At 53.0% G+C, this 10,856-nt stretch overlaps 1 protein-coding gene across 1 annotated transcript; it reads left to right on the forward strand.

Annotated features, from left to right (window-relative positions):
• Nucleotides 1-558: 558 nt before the first annotated feature.
• On the forward strand, nt 559-9,342 carry LOC308226322 (BPI fold-containing family B member 4-like; the record flags this gene model as incomplete). Its single annotated transcript, XM_080627953.1, has 15 exons — nt 559-670; nt 1,370-1,484; nt 1,969-2,073; nt 2,312-2,467; nt 3,852-3,915; nt 4,245-4,308; nt 4,722-4,813; nt 5,751-5,924; nt 6,258-6,311; nt 6,610-6,777; nt 6,890-6,957; nt 8,031-8,073; nt 8,575-8,638; nt 8,984-9,060; nt 9,319-9,342. The coding sequence occupies 15 exons, from the start codon at nt 559-561 to the stop codon at nt 9,340-9,342; spliced, it is 1,380 nt and encodes a 459-aa protein (XP_080484079.1).
• Nucleotides 9,343-10,856: the final 1,514 nt, after the last annotated feature.

Below are 10,856 nucleotides of genomic sequence, written 5' to 3' on the forward strand. Positions count from 1 at the left end.
CACTGCTCTGGAAGGCCGCATGTACCGTGTGCTGGCTGCTTTAGTCTGAGATTTTGCTGTGCACCAGGCTCCGAGTCATTCTGTCACCTCATTATTAGATTTATACTAATAGTCACTACATTATGACCTTGACGTTAGCTTGTTTTTATCACCTGAGCCCTAGTTTATTGCTTTGGAAAGTTAGAAAGAACAAGGACAATCCTCAGCTGCTTCCCGTGGCAAAGACCCTCACCAAAGCCTGGGTAACTTTTCACCTAAGGACTACAGCAGTAACAACAGCTTAAACATCACTTCAGGGCAAAGCAGCCCGGTTTTCTTTTGTGTGAGCACACAGAACATTTTGGGTCAGTACAAAGGACCTAGAAAGGGCTTTTATTGACCCACACTTGAAGTCTGCGCACACCTGTGGACATGAACAAGGCCCTGCTGCCCCAGGCTGGAGCAGAGTGAGGGATTTCCCTCTTGACCTCATTCCTTGTAAAGACACTGGGATCGCTTCTTAGAGGCTTTTCCCCCTTCTCCCTCTGTCTCCCTTTCCAGCAGGGGAATTTTCCGGAGATGACGATGCTGAAGCTTTTTGGAATCATCTTTTTCTGTGGCCTCCTCTCGCCCTCTCAGGAAGTCTTGTCTGGTCTGTCCTGCGCCGTCAGCCCAGGGGCACTGCAGAAAGGTAACCAGAGAACACGAGTTATGGCTGGTTGGAATGCTCTGTGGAGCCAGGACGCGGAGCAAAACCTCCCCTTTAGTTGACAGCTCCTCAGGGCTGCAGGCTTTGCTCAGAGCTCTGCCACCATCGCTGCGTTCATGGGTCAGGGAGGTCTCTCTGCTCCAGAACTGGGGCGCGTTTCAGCACCAAACAGCCATGGAACTTCAGGGCTGGATCTGGATTTTTTCCTCTTAGCTCTCATTTCCATACTGGAGCAGGCGATGTTTGGCAAACAGCGCTGGGAAGCTCAGCAGCTGTGTCAATATTTGCAATGCTCCAACAAAAAAAAGATACTTGTTTCCAGGTGCTTCTGTTAAACAAAGAAAGAACGAAACAAACACCCTTTAGAAAGGCAAAGCGAGTTGTGAGTGAAGCCACAGCCACTGTCACTGCTGGTAACAGCCGCACTGTCAGCTCTGAGTCAGGGGTCTGGGATGCTCTCCTCTGCTGCTCCTCCTGGTTATGTCAGTGAGAGTGGCTTTGGCTTAGTACATGTTGTCAAATATCGTCCCCTGTGTGATTTGGCTGCACTGAAGCAGCTGATGACTTGAGTTTTGGGGAGCGATGGGGCTTTGTGTGTGATGCCTTTGCCAGGACAGACCTGACTAAGTGGGGAGAGGTTCCTGCTGCAAGTTCTGGGCCTCACATACAGATGTTTTCCAGTTCTCTCCAATGCCATACTGCAGAATGGGCTCCTCCAGCAGCACCTGCAGGGCCTCGTGCTCCCAAACATCATGGGTGAAGGGGGTCTGCTGAACTCTCCCACCAGCATCACGGGGTAAGTGATGGTACCTTCACCACCAGTTCTGAAGCAGCAAAAGCTGAGCTGCAGTTGGCACAATTGGCCCAAGAACTTATCCTTGTTTTATCTTGATACTGAGATTCAGACCCCGTAAAGGTCCTCTGTGTGGTAGCAAGGTGGGTGGTGAAGCGTACTGCAGGTTAGGGGTGCAGAATGATGACTCTACTGCTGCTGTTGATATCTGTTGGTATCAGGGACACTTGACAGCACGAGAGAGGGAGAAGGGGCTACAGAGAGAAAGTTACCGCTCTATGAAGCTGGCTTCCACCCCAGTCTGGTGCTGAGTTGCCTTCTTTCGGCTCTCAGCTGCAGACTCTCTCATCCTGAAGCTCATGTCTCTTGCTTACAACACTCGTGCCTCCAGCAGAGGTGGCTGTGGGGCTGTGGGTTCCTCGGTGGCTGCAGCTGCTCAGCCATAGAAGAGGCTTTCCATGTGTGCAGCCTGTGCTGTTGTTCGCAGCCTGCACCTCATCCAGGTCCGGCTGCCCAAGCTGTCGGTGGTGCTGCTGCCAGGGATCGGGGTCCAGCTCAGCATCGCCGCGAAGCTGGAGCTCAGCGGCAACTGGTGAGAGCAGACAAACCCCAACCCCTGGGCTTCCTGTCGGGCAACATTCTGCACCTTTCATGGATTTATTTCTTACCTATAATAAAGCCACGGTGCAGAAAAGGCACTGAAAAGTGGTTTGTGCCATTTGTACTGAGTTGCAGGATGCGGGGGTGCAGTTTGTTGCTCTCTGCTTCGCTGAGTTTCTCTGGTTAGAGGCCAAGAGCTGAAATCTGTTCAACCCGTGCTCTGGTTTCAGCTTGGTTGGCCTCCTTTCAGAACTAATTGATATCTTGGTGGATGTGAACATTACAGCAAACATTAAATGCACGAATTTCGAGTCGGGCACAGTGCAGGTGGTCACTGAAGACTGCCTCTGCATCCTCGGTGCCATAAGGATCAAGCTCCTCTCTGGGTAAGTGCTGTGGATTCATGTTTTCCATTGCGTGCAGCCCTCTTTATCCAGTGATCTAAACACTCTGCCAGGACACAGACGGTGCTGAGCTGATGCAGAGCCAGGCCTCAGGGAAGTGATTTCTTTCCCGTTGCCAAAGCCCATTGCTTCAGTGGAACTGGCAGAAAATGTGCTGGTTGGAAGATGAGGGTTAGTTTGCTCTGCTTGCCCGGGGAGATTTTAAGATCCAAATATGAGGTTTGGTGCCTCTTCCAACGTGTTTTCTTCAGACATAACCAGTGAATTGCTATCCAAAGGGCAGGAATAACAGGGCAGGGAGTGTTCCAGGAAAGCAGCACCTTCGCCTGCCCTGGTTTCATTCTCTGCCCTTGGCTGCTGCCACAGAAAGATGCTGAGCATATGGACCTTGGGCCTGACCGCTGCGGGCATGGGTAATTCCGTGCAAATGCCCCATCTCTTGCTCAGTGTTTATGAAATTCCTGGCAGAAGGAATTTGCTGACTCGTGTATTGATGGATGCAGCAGTAAATTGATCATGGGAAATATTTTCTTTTATTGCCTTTGAATTACTCACTTTTCGGGTCCATTGAATTTCTCCTAATTAATTTTTGCATTATGCATTATATTTCCATCAGCAGCTGGTTGGAAGAGTCTGCGTAAGTGAATCGAGAATGGGGCTCACCTGCTCTGGGGGTTGTATCTTCAGTTTGAGCAGGATTAAAGTGATGCTGTGCAGGATGCTGAGCTCCCTGTGGGGCAAGGGGGAGTGTAGATGTACACGAGTGGCTTCATGGCAGTTCCTCAGATGTGTCTGTAGGCAGAATTGGGGCATCAACAACGAGGTGCATTATGAATTCCTGCTGTCTGTGGCTTGCCAAGTGTGCTGCTGCATGTTCTAACCCAACAGCCCAGAAATATATCGATTATCAAAAGTAAATGGCTCTGTGCTGCCTGCAGGCACCACCCATCCCAGAGTGATCTATTTAGCAGCAGCAGGGAAACATCACACAGCAGATTTCTCCTCGTTACTCCACATGCAAATGGTTCATTTCCATTAACTCACATGCAGATATTTCCTAACACCCCCACCTTCCGCTATCTACGGCACTGATTGAAATCCCAGAGGGACACAGCCGAACTCGGGTGACACCGGAAAGGCTCACTCCTTTCCTGCACCCCCCAGTGCTGAATAAAGCCCAACTCTCCCCTCGGTGGGATGAGCAGCCCCTTTCCCTCCTGCCTCCTGCACAGCCCCTGCTCCTGCCAGCATTAGCTGCAGCAGTGCTCCGGAGAGGATGGCCAAGGATGCAGCAGTGTGAAATGAAGGCTGGAGACCCTTGCGCTCTGGTTGTAGTGATTGCAAATGTTTTTTCTTTCCTTCCTAGCTTACTTTCCCTATCAGTGAATGAGATAGTGCTCAAGCAGCTGACGGCCACTCTGCCCGGTCTGGTAAGCCTGGAGGTTGCCTTCCTTTCACATCTGAAATGCGGGAATGCCAGCAGGAAGCTGCAGCATCTCTGTGCTGTTTTCCCACATCACCGGGGTGTGCTGCTTGGCCGCGATGCCCATGGCCAGATCAAAGCAGTCCCCTTTGGTGTGGTACCACAGCTCCAGGCAAGCTCCACCGCCCCCAAGTCCTTCACAGCATCCCAGCTGCTGCCTAATGCCACACAGCACTTTTCCGCATGGGATTTAGGTTAAAAGGAGTGGGTTGGATCAGGCTGGTGGGGTGGGAGGGGAGAGGGGCTGAGCTCTCGCGTTTCTGCTTTGTGTTGCAGCTGTGTCCAGTGGTTGATATCGTGGTGAACCTGGTGAACATCCAGCTCCTGGGCACTCTCAATGGTGTGTTTCTGGTGGAGGATGGGTGCTGCTTCTCTGTGTTTCCTGCACTCCTGCAGTGGGAAGTGCCCTTTCCCACAGTAGTGCTTAAATGCATCAGGGAGGATGCACATCCATAAGTGCATCAGGAGGAGCTGTGCTGCTTCAGGACTGTTGAGCCTTGAGTTCACACCTGAGCAGCCCAAGTGACCTGCTCGCACCTTGGCCCCCTTTAAGCCATGTTTTACATCACTCTTGGATTTACTTTATCTTTGCTCTTCTGGGGCTACATTCTAACGGCAGATCCCACAAAGCTGAATTCGGAGCATCCCCTGGCAGTGAATGCTCGAACCTGGGCTGTGGGTGTGGGGTCTGCCTCGGGGCAGGGTTTGTGTAGCTCATTCGCTGGTGTTGTGAGGACCCTTCTCCTCCTGCAGCGGTGATCCCGGTTGGCACGGCAGGAACCATTCACTACGGGCTGGCCAGCCTCCCCTACACCTCTGGCTCTTTCCTCGGTCTGGATTTAGACGTAAGTTAATGCTGGGCGACAGGACCCTGGGAGGTGCCCGTTCACCTCATCCCATGGGAGTTGTCCTTTTCCAGTACAACCACGTGGAGCAGCTGCTAACGACTTGCTTAGATCCTTATCTAAATCACCATTAAGTGACTGCTGTGCTTTTCTTCAAGCCTTCTCTTGCTCTGTTCACAAACTCATCCTGAGGCTGCTTGTAACTGTTGGGACAAGCTGTTTCCATCCTCTCCCTTGCCTTGCCTGCGGACTGGGTGTCGCTGCTTTTTGCCTTCGCTGTTCGGTCTCTGTTTTGGGTGAATGCTAAGCCAAGCTAATGGATGTATTCTTTATCTCTGCCTCACTGGAAGGGAAAACCAGCAGCAGGAACCAAACAGGACTTTCAAACAGGACAGCTTAAAGAAAGTGGCTCCTGGGACACAAACAGTGAAGAAGAGCAAGGGCTGGTAACAAACGCTGCACAGTCAGTGCTGCTGCTCTTGCTTTAGTGCAGGTCCTTCACTAGCATTAGTCTTTGCCTCCACCACCCCATGTGGTCAGAGCTGGTCTCCTGAGCAAGCAGTTCATGTGGGTGCAAGTTTGTTGTAGGTCCGAGGCTGACTCATGCCTGGCTGGGTGCTGCAGGTGGGGAAGGCTGGGCTGGACCCCAGCTGGCAGCACTGTCACCATCGTGTGCCCTTGGAGTGAGACCTCAAGGGTGAGCTGAAGCAGTGAGCTGTGATTTGGACAGTCTGTTAAAAGGCCTCAGTTATGCACTCTGGTCTTCATCAGCTCCTTTCATCTATGAAACGCAGAGGGAATTGCTCTGCGTCCAATGCTTTCCCTAAGCTGAGGCTCTTTCAGCTGATGCAGGCCCTGCGGTGTCCATCTCAAGGACCTGGATGTGCCTCATGACTCTGGAGGGTCGGTTTAATGTCCCTGTCACCTCTCTTCACAGGGTGCAGTGAAGCAGGTGGGAGGCAGCATCATCCCCCATGACTCGTCCCCCTCTGCTTTGCCTCCACTGCTGGGCAAGCTGCTGGTGCTGGGACTGCGCCAGAGCTTCCTCAACGCGGTCCTGTCCCTGCTGATCCGGATACCACCACAGACCTTCACCTGCACCCCTGAAATCGTGAGTATGGCAGCACCCGTATTTGATGCCAGGGGAGGTGACAAGGGACACGCTGCAGCCTCGGCTGGGGAGCAGGATCTGCATTGTCTGACCAGGAGCTGCCCATGCAGCTGGGGAGCGATGGGGAAGGTGGAGGGCTCAGAGGCTGCGTGTAACTGAGCTTCCTGGGACTTCCCTTGGGACAGTGAGGGAGGGAGAGCTGGAACTGTCCCCAGGAGCACAAACAGGGCTGGGAACAGGGGCATGAGCGGGACAGGAGTGGCCCTGGTGGGATGGTGTCAATGAAATCAGATGGAGAATTCACTGCGGCTGCTTGTGCTTCTGTTCCCACAGTTCTCCAGTGCTGGCAACCTGCAGAAAGCCATCGCCACCCTGCTTCCCACGGGGGTGAGTGACTTCTGCTGCTGCCAGGGTCTGTGTGAACCTCGCCAGGTCCAAGCACATCCTAGTGATGAACCTGGATGTGCCAGGCTCCAGCCTCCTCCTCCCCTCATCCTGGCCATCATGGGCTCAAGGTGCCCCACTGCCCTTTCCATGTCCACACTGCAAGCAGTGCCGATCCGTGCTGCTGGGCCTCTTTGCTCTGTACATTGGGCTTGTCCAAGGTCTGTGCGACCTTGGGGGAGACCCTATAGAGTTTCAGGGGGTGCAGGTGGCCACCCCCATGTGTCCCTGGTCCCCACAGTGCTCTGCCTGCCGCGGCACCAGCCCTCTGAACATTAGGCTAACGTTGGCTGGGAGCCCGCTCATCCTCTTGGAAGACAGGAAAGCCACCATTGAGCTTTCGGTGCTGGTTCAGGTGTTCATTAGGCGTTCAGATGGACCCATCCTCAACGTCCTGCTGCTGAAGGCTGTGAGTGTGCATGGAAACACCTTGAGCCGGTGTCATGCGCAGCTGGCCGGGTCACTGGCAGCTGGGACGGGGATGTCTCGGGGGGTTGATCCTCTTCTCTCTCTGCTTGCAGGATCTCGGTCTAAATGTCCACATGTCGATTGCTGGTGGCAAGCTGGTGCTGGGGCTGTCCCTGGGCAGGTAAGATTGTGCCTGGGTGGGTAAGGCTGTCCCTGGGTAGGTAAGGCTCTTTCTGGGTGGGTAAGGTTGTCCCTGGGTGGGTAAGGTTGTCCCTGGGTGGGCAAGGTTGTCCCTGTGTAGGTAAAGTTGTCCCTGGGTAGGTAAGGCTATCCCTGGGTAGGTAAGGTTGTCCCTGGGTAGGTAAGGTTGTCCTCACAGGCTTTCAGGCAATGTTACAGCAGCTGGAAAGTTTTAGGGGACTGGAGGTAAAGTCTGTGTCAGTTTTATAACAAGGAGAAATGAGGTAACCTGAAGAATTGAGGCTGTCAGCTTGACTTTGATCCTGGGCACTATTTCGGAATGTCTGACATGGGATAGGAGTGATAAAGGAGGAAAGGAAAGTGCTGTCATTAATGGCAGTCAAGGTATGATTAAAGATTGGAAAGCATTCCTTCAAGTGTGAGGTTTGAGGATTTCAAGCCATTTAGCTTGTCAAAGAGCTAGATTTAGAAGCAAAATTGGCATAGCTTGTATGCAGCGATACGGAGAACAGAAATGCATCAAAGAGCTTTTAATTCAATAGACAAAGGTATAACAAGATTCAGTGAAAGCAGAAGAGAGAAATTCAAAGTGGAAATAAAGCATACATTTTAGCTATGGGGATAGTTGTGTGGTTGCAGTGATGGATTAGGAGCTGCAGCAAGTTCTCCAGAGCTCATGATCTTTACATCCAGGCAGGATGCTTCTTCTGGAAGCTTTCTCTCAGCTAACAGGAGCTGACTCCTTCCAAGGGTCAGTAACTGTGAGAGGGGGCCGAGGAAGCAGGAGCCACGTGTGCCCTGCTGCACCCTGCTTCATTCACAGGCAAATAACAGTCAGGTGCAGCTTTTCTTTTCCTGTTTTCTCCCCTCTCTTGCAAGGATGGCACTGCTGCTGTTTGTGTCATCTACTGACCCCGCTGTGTGTGCCCAAGGGATGCCTCACAGGGTTTCTTGCCCATGGGTTAATGCTGCTCTGGAGGTGGCAGGGCCCTTGCTGTGACCTCTGGCAGGTGCCTCAGTGTCTGACGTGCCCTTTGCTTCCCTTTCCCACAGCACTTCCCTCTCCTTGGAGTCCTCTGACGTTGGCATCAGTAATGTAAGTCTCGTACCAGCCCAGGCTGAGTGCTGCGCGAGTGGCTTTGGGGAAGGAGGGATGAAGGCGCATGGTTGCTGTGTGCTGCTGTAACCTGTTCTGGCTGTGATGGATTGCAGCTGCTGATGCTCTCAGTTGTTTGCTGCTCTATTTTGTAGCTCTTGGCAATTCTTTTTCTGCTGCCTTTTTTTTCCTTCTGCCTCTTCTAATAATGCAAACGTAAAACCTGAAGTCTGTTTTTTCACCCCTGCACGAGCAAAGCTTGCACAGAGCTCTAGCAGGAGTTTCACCTGGAATAAGGTTTCCCAAAGGAAGCACCAAACTCAAATCAAGGAACAAAAAGTAGCTTTGCTTTAAAGAAAAGAGGGGGATTTGTCCTTCAGCTGTGTCAGTGGGAAGGGATCTCCAGCCCCAAGGCTGGTACCCAGCCACAGACTGGGCTGTGCTCGCTGCCGTCCTGTGCCAGGCAGTGCTGCTCACACGCTTGTCCCTTCTCTGGTGCAGATCTCGAACCTGAGGCCCCACTGCAGCAGTCTGCTGGCCGAGACCTTAGTGCCCCTCATCAATGGTGGGTGACCGGGAGAGCTGGAACACTGGGAGTACTCCGGCCAAGTGCTGGGAAGGAGGGGAGAGGGGATGCGCATGGGTTGGACAGCTGTGGCAGCAGAGCTGAAGTGATCAGACATTTGCAATCCCATTTTGAGGCTGCAGTTAAATTCTCAGCCTTATTTTTGCGCCATCCCATCCCAGCTTCATCCAAAGGGCCCTGGTAACAGTGACAGGGAACACAAGGAAAACCAGAGCATGCCACGTGTGGGGGAGCTGTGGTCCGTGCATCCTGAGTGGTTTCGTCATGGGTGGGAGCTGGGCTCATCCCTCCGGTGGGATGTAAGGACCTGTGTGTCCCCTGCAGGTGCTCTGGGCATCGGGATCCCTCTGCCAAACGTGCTGGGCATTCCCTTAATAAAGGTGGACATCCAGATCCTAGCGGTAAGTGTTGGGCAGGCGCTTTCCTCCTGCCTGTGCTGGTGCCGGTCACCGGGGCTGTTCCCACCTTGCCGGAGGTGGTCGGGCGAGCAAAAGCCTTCCAGTGCTTCCCAAGGGCACTGCGCTCTCCTTAGTACAAATCTGATGTCAGGATTCCTGTGAGAGGGTTTCCTGCTCACTGTGTGCTGCTGCACTGCCAGGAGCCAGCATCCCTGGAAGCCCGGTGCTAATGTGATTGTGTCGCTCCTTGCTCCTCCTCAGGGCCTGCTGGTGATCCTCGTGTGAGCTGGGCAGTGCGAGGCACGGAGGGGGCTTTCTGGGCAGAGGGGGACGGAAGACCAGTGCGGATGGAGCACCAAGCCCTGCGTTATCTGCTTTTCTTCTCTAAACTTCAAGATTCTTGATGACATTTAACACCCTTTACAGTTAATTGGCCTGTGAGTCCTGAGGTGCTCCCATGAGCCAAACCCCCATAGGCGGCTCTGTGTACAGATGCTTATTTAGAGGAACGAGCAGGGTTCAGGTCGCAGTTCCAGCGGTGCTGTGTGATGATGCTGCAGAGGTGTTAAATCTGTCCTGAGGGGAAATCGGTCTTGATATAATGAAGAGGGAACTTGCTGCATGTGGCTTTCGGAGGAAATGTCACCGTCCCCGTTCGGAAGGAAGCACTTGTCCTGTAATTCCTAATAAACATTCCTACTTTTGTAGTGCTTGGAATGAGGATCTGCTTTCTAGTGCCTCTCAGGGAGAGCACCTGTCCTGCCTCCAGCTTTGGGGTCTGGTGCCTTTGTGACCACTGAGGTTTTGGGGTTTGGTTGGAAAACTTTTTCCGCTCTGAGAACAAAACCCTCTTGGGTTTCCAGTGGCTGCTCCCGGCCAGATCACCCCCGGACATGTGCTATAACCTGCCAGCAGAAATCAGAATGGAACTGGATGTCTACAGGTCATGAAGCGTTTCCTAATGGAATCTGAAGGGGAAACTTCATTACCTGGTCCCTGGGCAGCGCGGTCACACCAGAGCACACCAATGTGCCTGCAGCAGCCCAAGCCTGCTTAGACAGATGTGACAGTCAGTTGTTCTCTGCACATCACAGGGAAAAGAATGCGGGCATTTGGGATTTCAGGGTAGAAAAGAAATAAATCCAGGTCTCCAACGGCCTCTCAAACACTTGTTTTCCCCTGCACTAGACATTATTACCGGTGTGTTATTTATTGCTGGCATCCCCAAAGCCAGTGGTGGTATGTCACTGTTAGAGTGACATCCAGCATTGGTCAGGTAACGGACAGGGGCAAAGCCCTGTTCTGTGCTGCTGCCCAAAGGTAAGAACAGTTCAGTATCTGCTGGGTCACAGCCCTCAGCCCCTTGTCCTGTCCCTGGGCAGCAATGATGCTCCTGTGTGGTGGGGGGGCTCCCTGCTTGAGCAGTGCCAGCAGCAGCTGAAACACACAGTGAAGAGCTACAGCAAGGGAGGTGTGAGCATGAGTGGACCATCAGGCTGTGCTCAGGACCTTCAGACCCTGCTGCCTGTGCTCTGTGACACTGGTGTGCCCGTGGAGCTGGCTGAGTGGGGCTCTGGGGGGCTCCGTTGCCAGTGGGCAGGATGAGCAGCTCCACTGACCTGCTCCAGCTCCATTGTGCCACCTCAGGCTGCTGCACTGATCACGCTTGGCTTCTCCATCCACCCTCTTTGCCCTCGGGTCAGCATTAAGGGCTTTGTTTGTGCAAGGTCTTGTTCTGGCTCCCGAGCAAACACCTCCTGGATGGTGAGTGAAGTTCAGCACCTTTTTGCGCACTGTTT

The sequence above is a fragment of the Psittacula echo genome (genome assembly GCF_963264785.1).
Source record: "Psittacula echo genome assembly, chromosome: 12".
In the NCBI taxonomy this organism is placed as follows: Eukaryota; Metazoa; Chordata; class Aves; order Psittaciformes; family Psittacidae; genus Psittacula; species Psittacula echo.